Consider the following 25976-nt stretch of genomic DNA (forward strand, 5'->3'; position numbering starts at 1 on the left):
CTGTACTAAAAAGTTAGTCAGCTATAGTTAGCTGGCTAACTTTAAGATAGCCAGCTATATTCAATAGTGCGGTTTCACTGTTGAATATACCTACAAGGTTAACTGGATAAGTTTAACCAGCTAACTTTGCTAGCTGGACTGTGACTGAATATGGACTTCCAGATGTCTCCACGCTCTCAGAAGTCTAGGGCCTGGAAGATAGAGGAACTGTGTAAGTCTCTGAAGAGCCAAGGTCAATCCTTCTGCTTCAGTGAAGCCTCATCAGTCACCAATTTCATCATTAGTGTCCTCTCTCTTCTAGAATCAGAGGAAGAATCAAAGGGAATCCCTTATGAGCCCCTATCTGAACCTTCGGAGCATTTGTCTCCATCAGAGTACCTCTTATTCCAGGTTCCTGGATAAATTGGATAAGGCACTATGAGTTAATGTCGATAAGGACAAGGACCCTTATACTGACGTCCTCAGCCTTCTCCATTTATTCAACACTATGGCAAAGCTGGCAGTGAAACCAATCCATGCTATCTTACAAGAATTACAAATCAGAATGTGGGAAACTCTAATCTCCGATGCCCCAGTTGTCAGGAAGTTAGATTTAAAGTATAGATTCCAGGAAACTCCAGGATTTGGGGTAGTGCCACTGACTTGTGGTGGAGTCAGAATTAAAATGAGCAAGGAAGACAGGAATAGTCTCCAACACTTCGCCAGGGAAAGATCCCAGACTTCAGAACAATTTGGGGAAAAAGGAATTCCAGGGTTCCATACTAAATGTTCGTATTTCTGCTCACCAGTTTTACATGTGTTGCATGCCCGACCTGCGGAGGTCCGCAGGCCTGCCCCCCACCTACCTTCGGGTATCTGTCTGCAGCGGCAGCGTGGCTGAGGCCTGGTCGGGCCTGCAGCCTCCGGCGCGGCGTCCTGTTCTCTGTATGAGAAACATCACTCCTTTAGTGTACACATACTGAGCCTCTGGTTGAGTACTCCCCTCTGCAGGGGAGATGCCACCGATGTCTGTTCAGGCTCCGCCTCCTAGGTGTGCCGCGCGCACAAGGCCAGGAGGCCTTGCCTAAGTCCAAGCGGCTCGGGTCCTCACAAGCTTCTCTCAGGGGGACCGCGGGCTTCCAGTGGTGAAGTTCCAGTTGGCCTCCTGGTTCCAGCTCTTCATCTCCATTCCCTGGATACCGCCTCGCAGGAGACCACTCGTAAGTCCAAGCGGCCTGGGTCCTCACAGGCTCCTCCTGGGGGGACCTCGGGTCTTCAGTGGTGAAGATCTCTTGGTCTCCTGTCTGTGCCGCCTCCCGCCTTCGACACCCACTGGGTATCTCCTCAGTGAGCCACCAACTGTCCTAGCCGGCCCAAGGGTCCACGAATCCAACAGTTTGCAAGGCCATGGACCCGGCGGATGCCACGGGCTTGAAAGCCATTCCCGGAATTGCACAGCGGTTGCAACAACAGCAAATCTGTATTGACTCCCTGATGACGACCGTGTAGAAACTAGCCGATCGGATAGATGGAGCCGCTGCATTCATTCCTCCGGTACCAGTAGCCACGGCCGATCTCGGACCGGCCATGCCCACACAACTGCCAGCACCTTCACGGTACTCTGGGGAAGCAAAGCTCTGCCGCTGATTCCTCAGTGTTGATGCTCACCCCGCCAGGAGGGTGGAGTTAGCAATCTGATGACCAGCTCCCCAAAGGGGAGGATTAAGCAGTCTGTTTTAGATCTGTTCCCCAGAGGGGAGGAGTTAGTAATCTGTAATGACTCTAGATGCTGGATACTCCCGTTGAAGAAGGAGTTACAATCTGTTAGCGATCCCCTGCCAGGGGGCGAAGTAGCACACTGTTACGGTTCTTACTAAGGAGTAGCAATCTGTTAGTGCTCTGCTCTTCCAGAGGGAAGGACTAGCAACTGTTATGCCTGTTCCTGTAGAAAGATGAATCAGCAACCTGTATGATCCCCATGGGGAGATAGCTATGTGATATGGATCAGCTTCCGCAGAGAGAGGAGTAATGGTCTGATGTGGTTTGGCTCCCACAGAGTGGCAGATGATAATACCGCTCTTGTTAGTGTAGGAATGACACCCAGTAGAATAGTGAATCCCTGGGCCGATGGCAGGTGACAGCGCCCTCAAGTGGAGATCCTGAGAGGGATCACCGGCTAGGCTGGAGTATTGAGACAAACACAGATAGTTCTTTATTAGACTTGAAGTAGAACCACCAGGGCTGAAGTCCCTCTGACACTGGAACAACGATTTCTGAGTTGCTGAGCTGAAAGGAGAGACTATAGGTAGTGAGTAGACAGGGTATGCTGGGCATAACCAGTGGTAGATGATACACTTACATTTGTAGATCTCTGTAGTGTCTTCTATATGCAATAGCGTGTCCTCAGTATTCAGGAACAGGAGCCGCAGGCGAATACTGGTTTCTGTAAGCAGTCCGAAATAGAACTCACAATAATTGTGTATGGAGTGGCTTCTGGATAGAAGAGAGGTTAGAAGAGATTTAGGAACGTAGGCCCTCGTGGAGCGAGTACCGGTTCCTGTCTGTTAATCTGTAATAACAATCGATAAGATATAGGTATGCGATATCTTCTAAGGAAGAAGAGAGTATGAGAAAGGAATTAGGAACATAGGCCCTCGTGTAGCGAGTACCGATTCCTATCTGCAGTCTGCAATGGTAACTCACGATCTCTGTACTTGTGATAACGTCTTAGATTGAAGGGAGTCTTAGCAATTAGGAACAATGGCCCTCGTGGAGCGAGTACCGGTTCCTGTCTGTAATAGGACTCACTGCGTGCACGTCTCGATCGCCTCCAGGCAGTAGGAGTCTTCTGAGTCTTCAGGAACGTAGGCCCTTGAGGAGCGAGTATCGGATCCCGTCCAACAATCTGAAATCAAGAATAGAGAGAGCAGAGCCCCCAAGGAGCGGATACTCCTGGTAAGTTTGAAAAGGCCGAGCAGTGGAGTGCTGACTCGGATCGTTGTTGCAAATAGCGTGGACTGTCGAAGCAAGTCCAGAGGAGTTCCTTGCTAACTCGTTTGAGGTTAGCAAACAAAGACCTTTTAAAGTGAAAATGGATGACGTCACTACGGGGGGACGCTCCCGAGGTTTCACGCCCTTGCTGGTACAAAGTCTGGAGCGCGCACCCTTACATCATCAGGAACATGGCAGATCCGTAGCGTCAAGCCAGCCTGGGGACACCGGGACCAAGAGGCAGGGAGAAGCCACGACTGCATCTGTCCATCATAGCCGAAGGGAGTCGCCACAAGGTAGAGAGGGTGGAGCGAGGGCGAGAATAGGCACGAATTCAACACTCAATCAGTGTTACATCCGATTCAGCCTACTGCCAGCCTAGTTTCCTACGGATCAGATTAACACCAGCTATATTATTTCATTGTTGGACAGGAAACCCCTGGCATGGGCCTCCCCACTATGGGAGCGTCAGGACCCCCGTCTTGCAAATCTGGAACAGTTTGTCGCAGCCTTCTGACATATCTTCGATGAGCCCTCTCGCAGGCCCGCTGCCGCCTCTGAGTTACTTCAGCTATGCCAGGGCAACCGGCCCCTGGCCAAGTATGCGGTGGAATTCCGAACTCTAGCAGCTGAGCTGAACTGGGGGGATAACAGTCTCCACGGCATATTCCTGGAGGATCTCTCCTCAAAACTCCAAGACGAGCTGGCGGTGAGGGACCTCCCGGATGACCTGAACAGCCTCATCGATTTGGCTAGTCAGGTGGACCACCGAATCCAACGCCTAGGTTCTGAAGGAGGTCTGCTCCTAGATCTGACTTCACCAGCTCCTCCACTAATGCTACCAGTAACCCTTATGATAGGGTCCCGCGACTTTCACACCCTGGCCCTGGTGGGAGCCGGGGGCAACTTCATCCTGAAGCAACTGATGGAACACCTCCAGATTCCTACCTATCGTGCTGCAATGCCCCTGGTACTTTCATCCATTCAAGGCGAACCTCTGCTGGGCAGGGTCAACCACATTACTGCTCCGCTCCAGCTCCGTACCAGTGCTCTACACATGGAATCTATTACCTTCCACGTCCTCGACAAAACCATTCACCCCGTGATTCTTGGTGTCTGCCCTGGCTGCAACAGCACTTTCCCCAATTTGACTGGGCCACACTCCTGTTACACTCCTGTTACACCTCCTGCCTAGAAGTGGTCGCTCCCCATTGCTGCCTTGCGACCTTGACTCTCCCTCAAGGTCTTCCGCCTCAGTATGCATCTTTCTCGGACGTCTTCTCCAAAAAGGCCACCGATACCCTGCCACCTCACCGCTCCTACAATTGCTCTATTAACCTCCAGCCCAATACGGAGCCCCCAAGGGGCAGAGTCTATCCGCTGTCTCCCACAGAAACCCCAGCTATGTCCAAGTACATCCGTGAGAATCTGGCCAAGGGCTTCATCCGTCGGTCCACCTCCTCTGCAGAAGCAGGCTTTTTCTTTGTAGGGAAGAAGGATGGTACGATTCGCCCCTGCATAGACTATTGTGGTCTGAACTCCATCATCCTGAAAGACCACTACCCCCTACCACTCATCACAGAACTCTTCGACCGCCTCCAAGGAGCCAAAATATTCTCCACGTTGGATCTCCGGGGGGCTTACAACTTGGTCCGCATTCGAGAGGGTGATGAATGGAAGATGGCCTTTAACACCAGGGATGACCACTATGAATATCTTATCATGCCTTTCAGCCTCTGTAATGCCCTAGCTGCCTTCCAAAATTTGATGAATGAAGTCTTCCGGGACATGCTGTACGAATGTGTAGTAGTATACCTTGATGATATCCTGTATTCTCTAGAGATCTCCAAACTCATTGCCAGGACATCGCCCGCATTCTTCAATGCCTCCAGGAGAACCAACTGTCCATGAAGCTAGAAAAGTGCTCCTTTGAAAAGAAGACCGTACCATTTCTGGGCTATATCGTGTCCAGCCAGGGGTTCTGGATGGACCCAGAAAAGCTTAAATGCATTCGTGAATGGCCACAGCCCTCTGGGTCTGTGCCCCCTGCAAAGATTCCTCGGCTTCGCAAACTACTACCGGTCATTCATTCACAACTACTCCACTTTGGCAGCCCCCCTCACGGGCTTAACCCGCAAAGGGGCCAACCCCACGCACTGGCCTCCCGAGGACATCACTGCTTTCCAGGACTTAAAAACTGCCTTCCTCCATGAGCCCTGCCTCTGCCACCCAGACCCTCGGCGCCCATTCATTGTAGAAGTAGATGCCTCGTCCGAAGGGGTAGGGACGGTTTTGAATCAATATTCTGTCAACAACACCCTCCATCCATGCTCCTTCTTTTCCCAGCGGTTCTCTCCAGCGGAACAAAATTACACCATCGGCGACAAGGAGCTTCTAGCCATTAAACTGGCATTTGAAGAATGGCGTCCATGGTTGGAAGGGGCCCAACATCAAATCGCCGTCTATACTGATCATAAAAATTTGAAATATCTGCACCGGGCTCAGTGTCTCAATCCCTGCCAAGCCCGCTGGGCCCTCCTCTTTACCAGGTTTGATTTTGTGCTTCACTACCAACCCGCCAGCAAAAACATCAGGGCTGACGCCCTTTCTCAGTCTTTTAACCCCGAGGATGTGCCAGACCCTCCACAACACATCATTGAACCTTCTAGGTCATGTTGACTGCCACCACTCCTGTTCCTCCCTGGAAGACCTTAGTTCCAAGTAAACTCCGTAACAAGGTACTTTATTGGGCCCATGACTCTAGGGTCGCGGGCCACCCCAGTCAAGCCCGAACACTGACCTCTCTCAACGCTATTACTGGTGGCCCGAGATGAAATGTGATGTGCTGGCGGGTCCACTGTGTGACCTGTTCAATAGATCCCTAGAAATGGGAGTGGTGCCGAATGATTGGAGGAGAGTGGTGGTGGTCCCGCTTCACAACAGTGGGAACAGAGAAGAGGCTGGTAACTACAGACCGGTTAGTCTCACTTCGGTGGTGGGAAAAGGAATGGAGTCACTGTTGAAAGAGAGAATAGTGAACTATCTACAGTCGGGAGAATTGCTGGACCAGAGGCAGCATGGATTCACCATTGGAAGATCCTGTCAGACTGGGTAACCAAGAAATTGGATCAAGGAAGAGCACTCGATGTCATCTACTTGGATTTCAGCAAAGCTTTTGACACTGTCCCGCACAGGAGACTGGTGAATAAAATGAGAAGCTTAGGAGTGAGTGCCAAGGTGGTGGCCTGGATTGCAAACTGGTTGACGGACAGAAGGCAATGTGTGATGGTAAATGGAACTCTCTCTGAAGAAAGAGCGGTTTTAAGTGGTGTACCGCAGGGATCGGTGTTGGGACCGGTCCTTTTCAATATCTTTGTGAGCGACATTGCGGAAGGGATAGAAGGTAAGGTATGTCTTTTTGCGGATGACACTAAGATCTTCAACAGAGTGGACACGCCGGAAGGAATGGAGAGAATGAGACGGGATTTAAGAAAGATGGAAGAGTGGTCGAAGATATGGCAGCTGAGATTCAATGCCAAGAAGTGCAGAGTCATGCATATGGGGAGTGGAAATCCAAATGAACTGTATTCCATGGGGGGAGAAAGGCTGATGTGCACGGAGCAGGAGAGAGACCTTGGGGTGATGGTGTCTAATAATCTGAAGTCGGCGAAACAATGTGACAAGGCAATAGCTAAAGCCAGAAGAATGCTGGGCTGCATAGAGAGAGGAATATCGAGTAAGAAAAGGGAAGTGATTATCCCCTTGTACAGGTCCTTGGTGAGACCTCACCTGGAGTATTGTGTTCAGTTCTGGAGACCGTATCTCCGAAGAGACAGAGACAAGATGGAGGCAGTCCAGAGAAGGGCGACCAAAAAGGTGGAAGGTCTTCATCAAATGACTTATGAGGAGAGATTGAAGAATCTAAATATGTACACCCTGGAGGAAAGGAGGAGCAGAGGACATATGATACAGACTTTCAGATACTTGAAAGGTTTTAATGATCCAAAGACAACGACAAACCTTTTCCGTAGGAAAAAAAATCAGCAGAACCAGGGGTCACGATTTGAAGCTCCAGGGAGGAAGATTCAGAACCAATGTCAGGAAGTATTTCTTCACGGAGAGGGTGGTGGATGCCTGGAATGCCCTTCTGGAGGAAGTGGTGAAGACCAGAACTGTGAAGGACTTCAAAGGGGCGTGGGATAAACACTGTGGATCCATAAAGTCAAGAGGCCGTCAATGAAGAGTGGGTGGCTCGCCAGAATGACGGCTACTGCCTGGAGATAATACCCTTATTCAATAAACATACACATGGTTACTGTGACTCCAACATCGCTCTAAGCTTCAACAGCAAGAGGAAATGTGGAAAAAAGGATTTGCACTCACAAAGCGGGGAGTAGCTGGCTTGTTACGGTGGTTACTACCCCAAACCAAATAAGCCTGATACTTCACTTTCAATGCATATCCAGCATAGCTCTCTGCTTCAACGGCAGGGGAGAAGAAAAACTGATACTTCACGCATATCCAGCATAGCTTTCTGCTTCAACGGCAGGGGAGAAGAAAAACTGATACTTCACACATATCCAGCATAGCTCTCTGCTTCAACGGCAGGGGAGAAGAAAAACTGATGCTTCACGCATATCCAGCATAGCTTTCTGCTTCAACGGCAGGGAAGAAGAAAAACAACCAATAAGGGCTGAATAACATAGTCTGGGTAAAACAAATAAGCATGGGTGTAGCTTGCTTATTGCGGCGGTTACTACCCCTACTACCCCTAACTAATCAAGCTCGATATTTCACTTGGATGCAGCTCCATCACTGCTCTCTACATTAATGGTGGGGGTGGAAGGGAAATAGAACCAAAGAGCTAAGAGAAACAGATAAGTATGAGAAAAAAAATGTGTGAAGCTTGCTGGGCAGACTGGATGGGCCGTTTGGTCTTCTTCTGCCGTCATTTCTATGTTTCTATGTTTCTATGAAAAAGGATACCCACTCCTACGTTGAATCTTGCCATACCTGCGCCCAGCATAAACCTTTGGTCAGCCATCCCTGGGGTTTGCTACAACCTCTACCAGTCCCTAACGAGCCCTGGACCCACATTTCAACAGATTTCATTGTGGACCTTCCATCATCAGATGGCAATACCACCATCTGGGTAGTGGACCGCTTCTCAAAGATGGCACATTTTGTCGCTCTATCCGGCCTTCCTTCAGCCCCTCAGCTAGCCCAGCTTTTCATGTGCCATGTCTTTCGCCTCCATGGACTACCCAATCACATTCTGACCAACCACGGGACCCAATTCACTGCAAAATATTGGAGGCCCCTCTGCAAGAAGTTGAACATCACTCTGGATTTTACAACCGCCTACCATCCCCAAGCCAATGGGCAGTCAGAAAGGACTAAACGCATGTTTAAGCAATAACTCCGGGCCTATGTCAACTCCAGGCAAAATGACTGGGCCAATTTGCTTCCCTGGGCAGAATTCACCCACAACTCTCACGCCTCATCCGCTACCAGTTCCTCTCCCTTTCAAGTGGTCTACGGCAGGCAGCCACTCCCTCCACTGCCACTGCCTCTATCTATGCCCTCTCCCGCGGTGCATCTATCCAAAGTTCTTGGCTAAGTTGGTTTTGAAATTCCATATTAACCAGTCAATTTTCCTTCTAAGATTCTTTCCCAGGCCACTTGCTCACCAAGGTGAACAAGCACTGGATAAGCTAGACAGCAAGAGAGGATTGGTCTTCAATCTGGAAGCTCATAGTAAGTCCACCCAGATTTTTGTTTCTTTTGATGCCAACAAGCTAGGGATCACCATTGCCAAACAGACTATTTCTAATTGGCTAACAGATTGTATCTCCTTCTGTTATGCACAAACGGGGTTGAATCTGGTAAGCCACATCAAAGCGCATTCTGTCGGTCAGTCCCCATGGAGAAAATCTACAAGGCTGTGATGTGGAGTTCTCTTCTCTCGTTCACATCTCATTACTGTCTGAATAGGGATAGCTGACACGACAGTAAGTTTGGCCAATATATTCTTTGAAATGTATTTAGGGTGTAGATCCCAAATCCTTCCCACCAAGGGCCCATTGTTTTGTTCCAGTTTGTCCATCAGAGGTTGAGAATAGAATACAAAAAAAGGCTTGTTGCCAATGAAAACACTGTTCTTATGCCCGTTGGCACTGTTTTGTTGTTACTCCTTGTATCGTTAGAGACAGCCTGTAGCTAGGGATTACCCATATATGAGGACTGTCATCCTACTTGTCCTCAAAAAAAGCAGATGTTCTCAAAGGATGATAGAATGGTAGTCCTTATGAAACCCACCCACCTCCCTGTGGAGTTGGTTTCTTCAACTTTATTTTTCATTCTTTGCTAAAAAAAAAAAAAATGAAGGGACCCCATATTGATGTGTGGTACAATAGCATGCCGTGGGCAAGATCAGTTAAAGTTCTAAAAACTTTTACATAGTTTTTCCTTGCCAGGCTCCATCAAAAGATGTCACCCATATGTGAGGACTAATATCCTGTAGTCCTTGGAGAATACCTGTTACAGGTAAGCAATTCTGATTTATATTCATTCTTTGCGTAATATATAAAGAAGATGATTATTATTAACATACAACACTAATCACAAACTTATGAAATTACAAAAGTCACACTCTGTGCAGTAGAACAGAAGACTCAAACAGTAATAACTCTACCTAGGAAAAGGCAGCATTCAAAATATTACACCAGGCCCTAGAACACCAATACACCTCCTACTGGAAAAACAAATCAAGCCAGACTGCTATAGATTTATACACAGAAACCACACACTAGTAGAATCCCTCTCCTTGATCATATACATAAGACAGACAGACCCTCACAAAGTACAGAATAGTTGACCACAAATTAGAAATGTGCAAACAAAAATTGATATAGAAATCCCAAGAAGAATTAGAAGCAGAAATACATTTTCTCCTATACTAAACTGAGTCACTGTTCTTATGGGAAAGTGAGGGATGTTCTTTTACATAACACCCAATATTGCCTACAAGAATAATGACGGGGCTCAGAAGCCCGAACACCCCCTCACAACAATAACGGGACTCAGCAACCCCAATATGTTATGTTGGGGGCCTCCAAGCCATTGTTTTTCTTGCAGGGAGTAGCAGATGTTTGTTCATAACAATCCCCACAGGAATAACAAGGGCTCAGGAGCCCCAACATAAATCTTCCTTCCCCATCCCTTGTGCTTTGTCCCCTTCCCTTCCCCCTCTGCCCAGCATCAGTGTCTCTTATCACCCCTCTCATTTCCCCAGCCACCCACCCTCTGTCCAGAACCTATATTCCCTAAACCTCCCCCCTCTCCACCTCTCTCTCCCTTCCCCTCCCTCCAGCCCCTCTTTCTTTCTATCTCTTCCCTTCCCTCTTCTCTTTCCCTATCCTCGGCTCTGATCAGCATCCCCCTAACATCGGCTTTGCCTCCTGAGACTTTGTGGGGCCGACAACATTGTGGCAGGAGGCAGACCACAGGGCAAGCCACAGAAGATAGTGGCAACTTTACTAGAAGAAGCAACAGGGGACAATTACCAGAGGGAGCTGTTGCATCCATTGCAGAACTTATTGAGGGCCACAACGGAAGACTCTGTGGTAATGGGAGATAATGGCAGGCCCACTGGGAGGCAGCATGTTGAGAAATAGAAGCTCTATGCAGGCAGAGCTCTTTCTGTATGTGGCTTTCTCCTGATCCTGTGTTCTTCTTTTATGTTTGCACCATCAACAGAGAGGACGAATGAATAAGAAAAGCACATAGGCTGCGTTTAGTTATATGGCCATCTGCCCCACTACTGGACTGGAGATTGCAGTGTCCAGTTAGTGTTGTAAAAAACTGTGTTCAAGTCCTAGGTACACTGCCTTGCCAAAAGTTGGTCAGGCCATGGCCCAGATGGCCCAACCCATTCCACTGTCTATGACAGATTATATGATATATGTATCCGTTGAGGACCTTAAGGTAATAGGCACAATCAAAAGTAGTGGTATATTAATCAGCATGGATAGGTCATCTGAATTTTGGGTTTTATTTTTTCCCAAATGTGGACAGAGAATTATGTAAAATGTCCTGCAAGAAAAGTTGGTCACCCAGGCTTGTTGTTAACCAGGTACTTTGGGACCTGACAATTCATTTTTCCTGTAAACTATGCCACCAGCCACCAGGTAAACCCTGGAATTTTCCTTACCCTACCACCTCACATTTTCTCCCCCTTCTCCATTTCCCCCCATACCGCTTCTCACGCACAATGATTGTAATCAATTTTTCGCAGTTTTAATTTGTTACTTTACATAATGCCTTCCAATGTTTGTATATAATGCCCTCATCACTTCTAGCGACCGAAATCCTTGCACAGAATGTTCACTCAGTTACAAATGTACTTACTCTCACTATTCCTTTTGTACATAATGCCATATAATGAATGTACATAAAGTTACTTTAGCATTTCATGATTGTACATAATATCCAATATTAATTCTAACTCTACCCTTACCTTATTCCCCCCTCTCTCCTCGCCCTACTCCTCTCCCCAGTTTTATCATCAGTTTCACTGTAAAGCCATGTTGGCTGCTTTATTGTTTTATGGAAACCGATGTGATGTTCCTAACAAACATCTGTATATAAAAATCGGTAAATAAATAAATAAATTCTAATTCTAATGTAATAAAGGGTAATGTAAGCCATAGATTTCTTGAATCTGTGCCATATTAATCTGGATTGAAGAGATCTGTTTTTAGGGTTTGTCAAGTTTAACAGATTTTATAAAATTCTTTCAGGGCTCATGTTTGGATTTGATCATGGGGCAGAAGTTAGGAAGCGACTCAGTGTTTTTTGAAATCTAAAGTGATGCATTGATTTTATTTTTAATTAATTAACCTCGATGTTCCCCAACAGGACAGAAAGTCTCGTGTTGCTTGGCAGCCCATACAGTTCTCTTTGCCAAAGCCCAGGTTAGACTTAGAACGAACAGATAAAGGAACTCAGACAATTGGCCTGTTCTACCCATCCAGCAAACTGATGGAGAAGAAAGAATTGGAGTTGGTCTCTCAAAAGGAAATACAGGATAAAATGAGTGATCGCAAGCCCCTTCTTACAGCTATTAGCCCTGGAAGAGGTGAGAATTAATTCAGGATTTTGCAAAGGTTTATGAGTTTCACAGTCCAACTTTTATAGCAGAAGTTCCCAATCTGGAGTCCATTGTCACCCAGGGGCCCGCGAGACCATTCCAGAGGGTCCGCCACAAGGGATGCAAGAAAGTTAAGCTGGGCTAGTCCCATCTGTGATTAGTTGAGCTGCTGCCGCAGGCCAGGAGAGTAAAAATGGGGCCTACTGCTGCCCCAGAAACTTCATCCCAATTGCTGCAGGCCAGGAGGAGAAACAACAGAGAAGGGCCATTTCTACATTGCAGGAGCCTAAAACCAGTGCATGTGCAGCAGAGGTGGGGAAGAGAAGGACCAATTGACTCTCACGGGCTGCATAAACCCTGCTGTTAGGGTGTGGGGAAGAGAGGGGCTGATTACAGCTATCAAAACCTTCAGCAGCTACTGCGGCTCACTAAGCAAAGCAGAAGAAAGCAGGGTGATCATAGTGGTGAGAAGCATTTACTGCTACTGCCAAAATGCTCTGTCACTAGCCTGACAGAACAGGAGAAGAAAGCTGCACCAAAAAAGTGAGTAAAATGATTGAAAGGAAGAAGGGAGGAAATAGAATTGGAGTTGACAGTATGAGAAGAAATATAGAGGGGAGAAAGAACAAAGAAAGAAAAGGAGGATAAGGAGGAAGACCAGAATCCATGATTGACTTTGTGGAGTAAGAGTATATGGCAGCCTATCAGGGGAGAGAGGACCACCAAAGACTGGGAGAGAGGAGAGGACCCTCAGGAATCATGCTGGATCAGAGACAGAGCTAGAAACAGAGGGAACAAGAGGGAGGGATAAAGGACCACCGTGGTCCAGGAGGGAGCCGGGAGAGATGAATGCCAGAGATCTAAAAGGCAGGAAAAGACAACAGCCTGGTGTGAATATAACATTAAACACACAAGTTATTTAGAGGGACACACAGACAGACATGGAGATCTCATAAGCCTTCTTTCCTTTGAAAAGCAGATTATTATTTTGCTTTTTCTAAAATTTAAATTATTTTGGAACTATCATTTTCTGTATGTGTTTGTAAGAATCATAAACGAAAATAAAGTGTAAAATATAAGCAGGTTAAAAGAGGGTCCATTTTCAGGGAAGGGAATTTTCAAAATTTTTTATCTTGGTAGACACCTGTTTATCCACATGAAAAGGCTCTTTGAAAATAACTATTCCCTGCTACTGAGGGTAGAAGTACCTGCGTTGTGATCAGTATACATACTTCTACCTGTGGGGGAAAAAAGGATCAGGGCTAGGTTGGGGGAGGTAATATGCATGCACGGATTTAATTCTGAAATCCTCATGTATACTTTCATGCATTTTTTATTGTTATTTGAGTGGTAATCATGCTATTTCAAATGTTGTCTTATTGCTGTGTATGTTCCTATTGTTAGCCGCCTAGCGCTGTGAATAGGCAGCATATAAGAACATAAGAATGTAAGACTTGCCATACTTGATCAGACCAAAGATCTATCAAGCCCAGTATCCTGTTTCTAACAATAGTCAATCCAGGTCACAAGTGCCTAGCAGGATCCAAGGGGAAGATCGATTACATGCTGCTTATCCCTTTTCCTTCAAGAACTTGTCCAACCTTTTTTAAAAACAGCTATACTAATAGCTTTTACCACATCCTCTGGCAATGAATTTCAGTGCATGTGGTGAAAGCTATTAGTGTAGCTGCATTTAAAAAAGGTTTGGACAAGTTTTATTTATTTGGAGGTTCATATTCAAAAGCCATTTAGATGGATCACATAATAAGTCATCCATCTAAATGGCTTACCCGGCTATATTTAGCCCTTATCTGGACAAATTCTAGCCGGATAACTAGAATTTAGCCAGATAAATAGGGGGTATTCTATGGGTGTGCAAGAGGCATTCCGAGGAAGAGTGGAGTTAGCCAAATAAGTTAAGCGATGCAACTGCATTACTGAATATGCCTTTCTAGTTAGCTGGCTAACTAGCCGAGCTGCACAGCAGTGAAAAGGGACCCCTTAGAGATTAGTGTAATTTGCAAATAAATAAATAAATAAAAGCACGCAAAACAAAAGTACTGGCTTTCCCATGTTGGTCTCAAAAAAGATATAGTTCACTGGAGAAAGTGCAGAGAAGGGCGACCAAAATGATAAGGGGCTAGGAACGGCTGCCCTGTGAGGTAAGGCTAAGGAAGTTAGGGCTGTTCAGTTTGGAGAAGACACGCCTGAGGGGAGATATGATAGAGGTCTACAAAATCATGAAAGAACTTGAAAAAGTTAATGTAAATTGGTTATTTACTCTCTCAGATAATAGAAGGACTAGGGGGCACTCCATGAAGTTAGCAAGTAGCTCACTTAAAACAAATTGAAGAAAATTATTTTTCATTCAGCACATAGTTAAGCTCTGGAATTCATTGCCAGAAGTTGTGGTTACAGCAGTTAGTGTAACTGGGTTTAAAAAAGGTTTGGATAAGTTCCTAGAGGATAAATCCATGAACTGCTATGATGGTAATTAATAAGCAGTAGTAACTTGTGATCTATCTAATGTTTGGGTACTTGCCAGGTACTTGTGACTTAGATTGGCTACTGATGGAAACAGGATTCTGGGCTTGATGGATCCTTGGTCTGACCAAGTAGGGCATATCTTATGTTCTTATGATTCGCAACAGAGTAGTGTTACGCCCATCGGTCGCAGACGGCTGCGAACACTAATGCTCACCTCTTTTTATGCAGCCCTGACATCATTGGGGAAAGTGGCAGCTTCCGCCAATCTCCCTGGCATTCCGGGACAGCGTGGGCACTGCCGACCGCCATCTTGCTCATGGGATCACTTAGGTGCACACGCAAACGAACCAGTATTAAGCACATCATGGCGGGAACTTCGGGGGCATCCCCTCCGGATGACGTCTACACTCTGCTGTACTTAAGCTGCCTGGCCCTGCCTTTCAACGAGTTAGCAAGGAGTTCTCTCATTGCTGAATCCACTTCTCTCGTACGGACTTCCTGTTCCAGTTCCTGCTCTTCGGTGTGAGACGCTCTGGGTACCTGCTTCTCAGGGGCCCTTCCTCGTCTCTGGCTATCTGCTCCTCGGAGGGTCTTCTGCCTTGGACTGCGGGTTGTTCCCATTCCCCGGGACCTCTCCTGGAACTACCTCTCTGTGAGTACCTTGACACCACGGACTTCTACTGAATCTGCTTTATTGTGAGATCCTTTCCAGTGTACCCCATACCACAGGCCAGTACCGTGTCAGCACTAGTGAGGAGCCATCTCGGTGTACCCTGCGCTGCAGGCCATTGCCACGTCATCGCTACAGAAACCTCTCCAGTGTACCCTGGGTCTTGGGCCACTACCATGCCAGCTCTAGTGAGGAACCACCTCGGTGTACCCTGTGCTGCAGGTCATTGCCACGTCATCGCTACAGGTCCCTCGTCGGTGTACCCATTCCCCAGGCCTCTACAATACCATCTCTGAGTGAGGAATCCCTCGGTGTACCCTGTGCTGCAGGCCACTACTGCATCATCACCTCAGAGAGGCTTCTTCGGTGTACCCCGCTCTGTGGACCACTACTGAATATTCACATCTGAGGCATTCCCTCTGGGTATACCCCTTCTCAGAACTTCTCTTCCTCCTGCAGCCCTGCTCCATGGGCTGTGCCTTTTCTACTTGTACAATACTCTATTCCACAGCTGTGTCTGACGTCTGCTGAGACCGCACCTCCCGACGGTGAGGCTCACAGGGCTCCTCCCTGTGGGCGGTACCATCTCACACCTCGGCCCAGGGCCCACATACCTACAAGTCATAACAACAGTATTCAAGGTGTGATCTCACCATGGAGCGATACAGAGGCATTATGACATCCTCCGTTTTATTTTCCATTCCCTTCTTAATAATTCTTAACATTCTTTTTGCTTTTTTGATCACCACAGCACCCTGGGCTAACGATTTCAATGTATTATCCATGATGGTGCCTAGATCTCTTTCCTGGGTGGTAACTCCTAAGATAGAACCTAATATTGTGTAACTACAGCAGGGTTATTTTTCCCTATATGCATCACTTTGCACTTGTCCACGTTAAATTTCAGGTGCCATTTGGAAGCCCAATCTTCCAGTTTCGCATGGACCTCCTGCAATTCATCACAGTCTGTTTGAGATTTAACTACTTTGCATAATTTTGTGTCATCCGCAAATTTGATCACCTAACTCATTGTACCTCTTTCCAAATCATTTATAAATATATTAAAAAGCACCGGTCCAAGTACAGATCCCTGAAGCAATCCACTGTTTAACTTTTTCCACTGGGGAAACTGACCATTTAATCCTTCTCTCTGTTTCTTGTCTTTTAACCAACTTGTAATCCACAAAAGGACATCACCTCCTATCCCATGACTTTTTAGTTTTCTTAGAAGTCTCTCATGCAGGATTTGTCGAACACGTTCTGAAAATCCAAATCCACCACATCTACAGGTTCACCTTTGCCACATGTTTATTCACCCCTTCAAAAAAATGTAGGAGATTTGTGAGGCAAGACTTCCCTTGGGTGAATCCATGCCGAGTGTATCACATCAAACCATGTCTATCTAAATGTTTTGTGATTTTATTCTTATAACAGTTTCCCCGACTTTTCCCGGCACTGAAGTCAGGCTCACCGGTGTATAGTTTCCTGGATCACCCCTGGATTCCTTTTTAAATATAGGGGTTGCATTGGCCATCTTCCAATCTTCAGAAACAAGATGATTTTAATAATATGTTCAAATTTTTACTGATAGGTCTGAAATTTCATTTTGTAGTTCTTTCAGAACCTTGGGGTGTATACATCTAGTCCAGGTGATTTACTACTCTTCAGTTTGTCAATCAGGCCTACCACATCTACCACTGTGATTTGGTTTAGTTAATCTGAATCATCACCATGAAAACCTTCTCTGGAATGGGTCTCTTTCCAATATCCTCATCAGTAAAACACTGAAGCAAAAAAATTGTTTAATCTTTCTGCGATGGCCTTATCTTCTCTAAGTGCCCCTTTAACCCCTTGATCATCCAACAATCCAACTGACTCCCTTGCAGGCTTTCTGCTTCAGACATATTTTTAAAAGGTTTTATTGTGAGTTTTTGCCTCTCTGGCCAACTTCTTTTCAAATTGTCTTTTAGCCTGTCTTATCAATGTCTTACATTTAACTTGCCAATGCTTATGCTTTATCCTATTTTCTTCTGATGGATCCTTCTTCCAATTTTTGAATGAAGATCTTTTAGCTACAATAGCCTCTTTCACCTCACCTTTTAACCATGTTGAAAAATGGATTATAAGTCAAGTAAATAAATAAATAAATACTAAAAATACAAATCCATGCAGGCAATAGGATAAAACCAGGATAGAATCAGCCTGTCCTGAAAATGTTATTACTGTCAATATGTGACTCACACTATGGCTTTGATTGAATACTAAGTACATCACTATCGCTGATGCTTGCCTGAATTCTTCCATGAACAGCAGACCATAGTTTTGATTATTACTTGCCAAGATTTAGAAACTCATATAACTTGAATGTTTCTTAAAAATAGCCACATTTCCAGCTTGAAGCTGAATTATAATGGGTTCTAGTTCTATTAAGAAACACTGCAGGTTGCCTGGAGTATCAAATCAATGAATCCTGTAAGTGTACCAAAGAAATGATTAGACAGCAAGCCTTTTTAATTATTCTAATCTTTTGTACTATGGTCCATGACCTAACAGGAAACAGCTAAGGCTCAATAAATTGGCTCATCAGAAAGGACTTTTCTGATAACTAGATGTCTGTAGCATAGCACCAGTGGTCTGTGACTGGCTGGAGGACAGATTCCAGTCTGGATTCCAGCTTTTCTCTTGCAAACCTTTTTATTATCAGCATTCAAAATGTATACAGAAGTTATTACCTCAGCAATACTTCACACCAACACAGAAGTAATGCAGTATTTAAATGGAGCCGCTGTCTCCTCGTCTTCCCCAGGGCCTCCCTTGCTCTCCTCTCAGCCTACCCTATATTCCTGCTCAGAGGAGATACCCTGCACCCAGAATGCCTTGCATTAAGGTAGACTGGGACCAGGCAGCTGGGACTAGTCTTATAAGGTGTTCTTATGGTTTCAGTATTGCACTCTGCCATATACCCTCCCCATCAGCTCAATCTTACCCAACTGAGCATTTGCCCCTACCAGGGCTATGTCCCGCAATAGGACCCTGCTATGCCTGCTTTTGGGGCCTTTCTTAACTTGGGACATCCTCTTCCTCATTCTGATTCCCACCTGCCTTAGGGTACAGGGTTCTAAACCAGGGAATGTCTTGTCCTTTAACCCCTGGGGATTCTTTTTGTCTAGGGTACTTTCCTCTTTTACCGAGGTACCCTTCCCCCAATCTTTTGGGTTTTTAGATAAGGCTTCCTCATGAAACCCCAACTCCCTTGGTTTCTGGGTGACCCACCCTGGTTAGCCCCAGAGTCCAACTCCCTGAAATGGCCAGTTCACAAGTCTCTAGTTGCAGCTTATCCTCTCTGACTCAGACTTCTGAAAACTCTATTTTCTCATCACTCCTGGCTTTCTCAGTCTATGTCACTTGCTGACAGGTAGCAGCCTGATTTTTACAAAATTAGTCTGGCTACTACTCTGCCTGGTGGACCTCTGGGCTCAGGACCTCTGCCTCTGCCTCAGTGCTATCTTCTTGTTCCCTCTGGCTTTAGCCTTGTGGCATCCTGTGATGCACCACCTTCGGTGAGTGGGTTAACCATTAAAAAGGCCTGCTGCTCTCCTGTTCGTAGCATCAATGGAACTTCTGTTCTTCAATGGAAATCCGTACTGGCAGGTTCACCATGAGTCTATTCACAGGTCTTCTATATTCTTCTCTTCTTATGCAGTGGAACAATCCTTGCACTGCTGGAGTTTGAGCATATTCCCAACAGAGCAGCTCCTGGTTTCTCTGACCAATTGCCAGGGCCACCTGTTTCACCTTCCTTAGGTCTCTCTCCGGGATAATCCAGGTTGTGCTTGGTCATTACTGGCTCCATTGATTCTTTGCCAGACTCCACTGCAGTGTCCTCTTTAGGCCACTCTACGGGATGCTGTTAGTCAGCTTTGGTTACCACTGACTCCTTAGTAGCGCCATGTTCAGGCCATTCTTTGTACTCCTGAAAGGTACAGCTCAAACAAGTGTCATACAGGGTTGCTGTGCCCCTTCTCCTTTCAGGCAATCCAAGTCTTCTTTACGCTGGAGGTCATGCGAGCCACATTTGTTTCAGTCTCCTTTCTGTTCTTATCATAGGAAAGCTGGCTCCTTATGAGGCTTTCCTGTGATTTCCTTTGTCCTTCCAGGAGATTTTGAATGCAGAGGTCTATATTTTTTTCTCTCTCTCTAGTGCCACCCCGGCTGTGTGGGATTCAGAGGGTCCTACCCTGCTCTTTGCAGCCAGAGCACACAAAAAACCCCTACCTGTTCAAGCGAACACAAAAAAATTATCTTTATTTTTTTTGCCCACAAACTCACGCCTGCATGTTCGGCACTAACTGTTTAATTTCCCTAGCTCATCAAAACTAGTATTCTTGGCCTGTTGAAATTAACTTTTTAACTGCCCTTGCAGTGAAGCCCAGTACTTTTATTTTTTTTTTCCTCCAATGTGCTCCTTTGCACTAGTGTTGCTCTGTGCACTGCTTAAAGCAAAACACTTTCTCAAAAGAAAATTCTCTCTATCTTCACTTTGAAGCACGGTTTCTACCAGTGTAGACACTTTCACAAAACTTCTTTCTTTCCAGTTACTTTTGAGAGGCTTGGACTTCTGCCTGTGCAGTCACTTACAAGCCAATACAGTACAGTGCGCTCCGGTGGAGCGCACTGTTAACCCGCAAATAGACGCGCGTTTTCGACATACTAGCGTTACCCCTTATTCAGTAAGGGGTCGAAAACGCGCGTTCAACCCCCCCAACCTAATAGCGCCCGCAACATGCAAATGCATGTTGATGGCCCTATTAGGTATTCCCGCACAATTCAGAAAGGAAAATGTGCAGCCAAGCCACACATTTTACTTTCAGAAATTAGCGCCTACCTTTGGGCAGCGGGAAAGTGCACAGAAAAGCAGTAAAAACTGCTTTTCTGTGCACCCTCTGACTTAATATCATGGCGATATTAAGTCGGAAGTCTCGAAAGTTACAAAAAGTTAAAAAAAATAAATTTGAAGTCGGCCCGCAGCTCGCGGGTTGAAAACTATACGCTCAATTTTGCCGACGTCGGTTTCCGAACCCGTGACTGTCAGCGGGCTCGAGAACCGACGCCAGCAAAATTGAGAGTCGGCTGCCAAACCCGCTGACAGCCGCTGCTCCTGTCCAAAAAGAGGTGCTAGGGACGCGCTAGTGTCCCTAGCATCTCTTTTTACCTATTTTTACCGCCGACCCTAATTTGAATACTGAATCGCGCGCACAGGAGAGTGGCCTGTGCGTGCGCCGGGAGAGCAGGTGTTTGCCCGCTCTCCCGCGGACTTTACTGTATCGACCCGTTAGTGCAGAAAATCCCTGAACTGATACCATTTGTAGCACAGTATGAGCGGTCTGTGGCTAGCTAAAGGACAGATTACAGTCTAGACTCCAGATTTTCTCTTGCAAACTTTTATTATCAGCATTCAAAGTGTATACAGAAGTTGATTACCTCAGTAATATTTCACACCAACACAGAAATAAAGTATTTAAATGGAGCTGCCGTCTCCTCATCTTCCTCAGGACCTCCCTTGCTCTCCTCTGAGCTTACTCTATATTCTTGCTTAGAGGAGACACCCTGCACCCAGAATGCCTTGCGTTAAGGTGGACCAGGACCAGGCAGTTGGGACCAGTCTTTTAAGGTATTCTAAGGATTTCTATATTATACTTTGCTACAATGTCCCAAAATGTTATTGTGCTGTATTCGAATAAGATTTACTTATTTTGTTTACAATGATTTATATTCCGCATCATTACCAAAATTTTTGTTCAATGCGGATTACAAGAATATCATTAAAAATTAATATAATTAAAACAGGCTAAAAATATTAAAACAGAATAAACATAACAACTCAAGATAGAAATCTTGTTTTCAAAAGACAAAGTTTTCTATAAGAGGCCCCATGGGATTGCTGGACTGTAAATTGGTATTATTCAATTGAAATCAGTATAATGTCTTGCCTCACAAATCAGCTTCACTTTTTTGAAGGAGTTAATAAACATGTGGATAAAGGTGAACAGGTAGATGTAGTATACTTGGATTTTCAGAAGTTCCTCATGAGAGGCTTCTAGGAAAAGTAAAAAGTCATGGGATAGGTGGCGATGTCCTTTCGTGGATTGCAAACTGGCTAAAACACAGGAAACAGAGAGTAGGATTAAATGGACAATTTTCTCAGTGGAAGGGCGTGGACAGTGGAGTGCCTCAGGGATCTGTATTTGGACCCTTACTTTTCAATATATTTATAAATGATCTGGAAAGAAATACGACGAGTGAGATAATCAAATTTGCAGATGACACAAAATTGTTCAGAGTAGTTAAATCACAAGCAGATTGTGATAAATTGCAGGAAGACCTTGTGAGGCTGGAAAATTGGGCATCCAAATGGCAGATGAAATTTAATGTGGATAAGTGCAAGGTAATGCATATAGGGAAAAATAACCCATGCTATAATTACACAATGTTGGGTTCCATATTAGGTGCTACAACCCAAGAAAGAGATCTAGGCGTCATAGTGGATAACGCATTGAAATCGTCGGTTCAGTGTGCTGCGGCAGTCAAAAAAGCAAATAGAATGTTGGGAATTATTAGAAAGGGAATGGTGAATAAAACGGAAAATATCATAATGCCTCTGTATCGCTCCATGGTGAGACCGCACCTTGAATACTGCGTACAATTCTGGTCGCCGCATCTAAAAAAAAATATAATTGTGATGGAGAAGGTACAGAGAAGGGCTACCAAAATGATAAGGGGAATGGAACAGCTCCCCTATGAGGAAAGACTAAAGAGGTTAGGACTTTTCAGCTTGGAGAAGAGACGGCTGAGGGGGGATATGATAGAGATGTTTAAAATCATGAAAGGTCTAGAACGGGTAGATGTGAATCGGTTATTTACTCTTTCGGATAGTAGAAAGACTAGGGGACACTCCATGAAGTTAGCATGGGGCACATTTAAAACTAATCGGAGAAAGTTCTTTTTTTCTCAACGCACAATTAAACTCTGGAATTTGTTGCCAGAGGATGTGGTTAGTGCAGTTAGTATAGCTGTGTTTAAAAAAGGATTGGATAAGTTCTTGGAGGAGAAGTCCATTACCTGCTATTAAGTTCACTTAGAGAATAGCCACTGCCATTAGCAATGGTTACATGGAATAGACTTAGTTTTTGGGTACTTGCCAGGTTCTTATGGCCTGGATTGGCCACTGTTGGAAACAGGATGCTGGGCTTGATGGACCCTTGGTCTGACCCAGTATGGCATTTTCTTATGTTCTTATGTTCTTATGCTCTACAAAAAGTAGAGCGCAGAGCACCCATTTTCCTCATTGGTTGTGCTATACTAACAAGAAGTTCTGTTCTTCCTCTCACACTGCATTTGTGATATAGGAAAATTGGTTCTTACCTGCTAATTTTCGTTCCTGTAGTACTATGGATCAGTCCAGACTCCTGGGTTTTGCCTCCCCACCAGCAGATGGAGACAGAAGTTTTGACAGATTCTGCCCTATACCCTCAGGTGCCACCTACAGTCCGTCAGTATTACAAGGTATCAAAGCAGAATATCTTAATAATTAACTAATTAACTAGAACATTGTGACCTTCATACCGGCTATGACCGGTGATAAAAACCAGATCACTAACCCCAAGTACGATCGGAACCCTTGAAAAACTATGAAGAAACTTTGAAGAACTTGTCTGCAGAGAATATAAAGAAGTATTGAACGAGCAGACTCTCCGTTATCCCAACGCTAAAAAGGGCGGGACTCTGGACTGATCCGTGGTACTACAGGAATGAAAATTAGCAGGTAAGAATCAATTTTCCTTTCCCTGAATGTACCCGGATCAGTCCAGACTCCTGGGATCTACCAGAGCTCCACTACCCGGGGTGGGACCCTGAGAGTCCAGCTTGGATCACTCCTTCACCAAACCCCCCAGACCCTGGGGCTTGAACATCCAATCAGTAATGTCTAGTAAAAGTATGCAAGGACTTCTAAGTAGCCACTCTACAAATCTCCTGTGGCGAAATTTGCTGACAGCCCACGAGGTTGCCTTGCGAACACTTAGAGTGCACTCTGAGACCGAGTGGAAGCATCTGACCATGAAGCAAGTAGGCTGAATTAATAGCCTCTTTCAACCAACGGGTGATGGTAGCCCTAGACGCCTTGTATCCTTTCTTGGGACCACTCCAGAGCACAAAAAGATGATCCGACATGCGAAAACCATTGGTAACCTCCAAATAACATAGTAGAACACGGCATATGTCTAGTTTCCTCAGATCCCTAGCCTGGGGATCAGAACGATCCAAGTCTGGAAAGGCCGGGAGGTCTATCGACTGATTCAAGTGAAAAGCTGGAACCACCTTTGGAAGAAAGAAAGGAACTATCCGCAAGGAAACACCCGTATCCTTAATTCTGAGGAAGGATTCCCAGCAGGATAAAGCCTGGAGCTCAGACACCCGGCGAGGTGAGGAAATAGCCACAAGAAAAACCACCTTTAAAGTAAGATCCTTCAGCATCGTCCATTTTAAAGGTTCAAATGGTGCCGCACATTGAGTTCGAAGGACCAAATTTATACTCCACGATGGACAAGGATTCCTGACCGGAGGACGCAGGTGTTTCGCCCCTTTAAGAAAATGCGCCACATCCGGATGTGCAGCCAAGGGCATACCGCATATTTTTCCACAAAAAGAACCGAAGGCTGCTACATGTACCCGCAAAGAGCTACACGAGAGGCCTTTAACTAGACCGGCCTGTAGGAAAGATAACATGTCGGGTACCAGAGCTTAAGTAGGATCCACCTTGTGGTCTACACACCAAGACTCAAAAATCTTCCACACTCTGAAATAAGCTAAAGAAATGGAGGTCTTCCTGGACTGCAAAAGGGTAGCGACGACTGCAATTTCAGTCTTTGCCTCTCAAAAGCCATGCCGCTAGTCAAAAGCGATCTGCCTCTTCCAAACACACGAGATCCACAAACCATAGGTGCCTCGGCCACTCCGGAGCTACTAGGATCACCTCAGATGGATGAGATTCGATGCGCCTCAACACTTTGATAAGAGGCCATGGTGGAAATACATACAGAAGGACGTGCTTTGGCCAGGCGAGAACCAAAGCATCCACTCCTTTCGTCATCTGTTCCCAGCACCGACTGAAGAAACAAGGGGCCTTGACATTCCGGAAAGTCACCATCAAGTCGACCCTTGGAATGGACCACTTGCGGCAAATGAGATGGAATGCCTCCTCGGAGAGTTCCCACTCCCCGGGATCGAGACGGTGACGACTGAGAAAATCGTCTTGAACGTTGTCCACCCCTGCAATGTGAGAGGTGGCGATGCTGGCTAGATGTTGTTCCGCCCAGCCTATCAACTGTTGGGCCTCGATCGCCACTGGCCGACTCTTGGTTCCCCCTTGGTGATTGATAAATGCCACTGTTGTCGCATTGTCCGATAGAACTCTGATGGACTTCCCCTCCAGAAATGGGAGAAAGGCTTGTAGCACTAAACGCACTGCCCTGGTCTCTAGGCGATTGATTGACCATCGTGACTCCTCCACCGACCATTGGCCCTGCACCAACTTTTCCTGACACACCACTCCCCATCCGGAGAGACTGGCATCTGTGGTGACCACCGTCCAATCAGGAACCTCCAAGCTGATCCCCCGGCGCAAATTTTCCGAGAGGAGCCACCAGTCGAGACTGGAACGTGCAGAGTCTGTAAGAGGTAGGGGAAGATGAAATTGCTTTGACACCGGGCTCCAACGGGAAAGCAATGCTGACTGAAAAGGTCTCATATGCCCTTCCGAAGGAAGTGGTGAAGACCAGAACTGTGAAGGACTTCAAAGGGGCGTGGGATAAACACTGTGGATCCATAAAGTCAAGAGGCCGTCAATAAAGAGTGGGTGGCTCGCCAGAATGACGGCTACTGCCTGGAGATAATACCCTTATTCAATAAACATACACATGGTTACTGTGACTCCAACATCGCTCTAAGCTTCAACAGCAAGAGGAAATGTGGAAAAAAGGATTTGCACTCACAAAGCGGGGAGTAGCTGGCTTGTTACGGCGGTTACTACCCCAAACCAAATAAGCCTGATACTTCACTTTCAATGCATATCCAGCATAGCTCTCTGCTTCAACGGCAGGGGAGAAGAAAAACTGATACTTCACGCATACCCAGCATAGCTCTCTGCTTCAACGGCAGGGGAGAAGAAAAACTGATACTTCACGCATATCCAGCATAGCTCCCTGCTTCAACGGCAGGGGAGAAGAAAAACTGATACTTCACGCATATCCAGCATAGCTCCCTGCTTCAACGGCAGGGGAGAAGAAAAACTGATACTTCACGCATATCCAGCATAGCTCTCTGCTTCAACGGCAGGGGAGAAGAAAAACTGATACTTCACGCATATCCAGCATAGCTCCCTGCTTCAACGGCAGGGGAGAAGAAAAACAACCAATAAGGGCTGAATAACATAGTCTGGGTAAAACAAATAAGCATGGGTGTAGCATGCTTATTGCGGCGGTTACTACCCCTACTACCCCTAACTAATCAAGCTTGATATTTCACTTCACTGCTCTCTACATTAATGGTGGGGGTGGAAGGGAAATAGAACCAAAGAGCTAAGAGAAATAGATAAGTATGAGAAAAAAATGTGTGAAGCTTGCTGGGCAGACTGGATGGGCC

General features: G+C 46.0%; 1 protein-coding gene across 2 annotated transcripts in view; it reads left to right on the forward strand.

Annotated features, from left to right (window-relative positions):
- The window catches only part of DZANK1 (double zinc ribbon and ankyrin repeat domains 1), a 304940-nt gene that overhangs the window by 173565 nt on the left and 105399 nt on the right, over positions 1-25976 (forward strand). For both annotated transcript variants that reach the window (XM_029594465.1, XM_029594464.1), the window contains one exon: positions 11890-12109. In XM_029594465.1, coding sequence (XP_029450325.1) covers positions 11890-12109 — 220 coding nt within the window. The remainder of the gene's footprint in view (positions 1-11889; positions 12110-25976) is intronic.

This window comes from Rhinatrema bivittatum, chromosome 3 (assembly GCF_901001135.1).
Source record: "Rhinatrema bivittatum chromosome 3, aRhiBiv1.1, whole genome shotgun sequence".
Taxonomy (NCBI): domain Eukaryota; kingdom Metazoa; phylum Chordata; class Amphibia; order Gymnophiona; family Rhinatrematidae; genus Rhinatrema; species Rhinatrema bivittatum.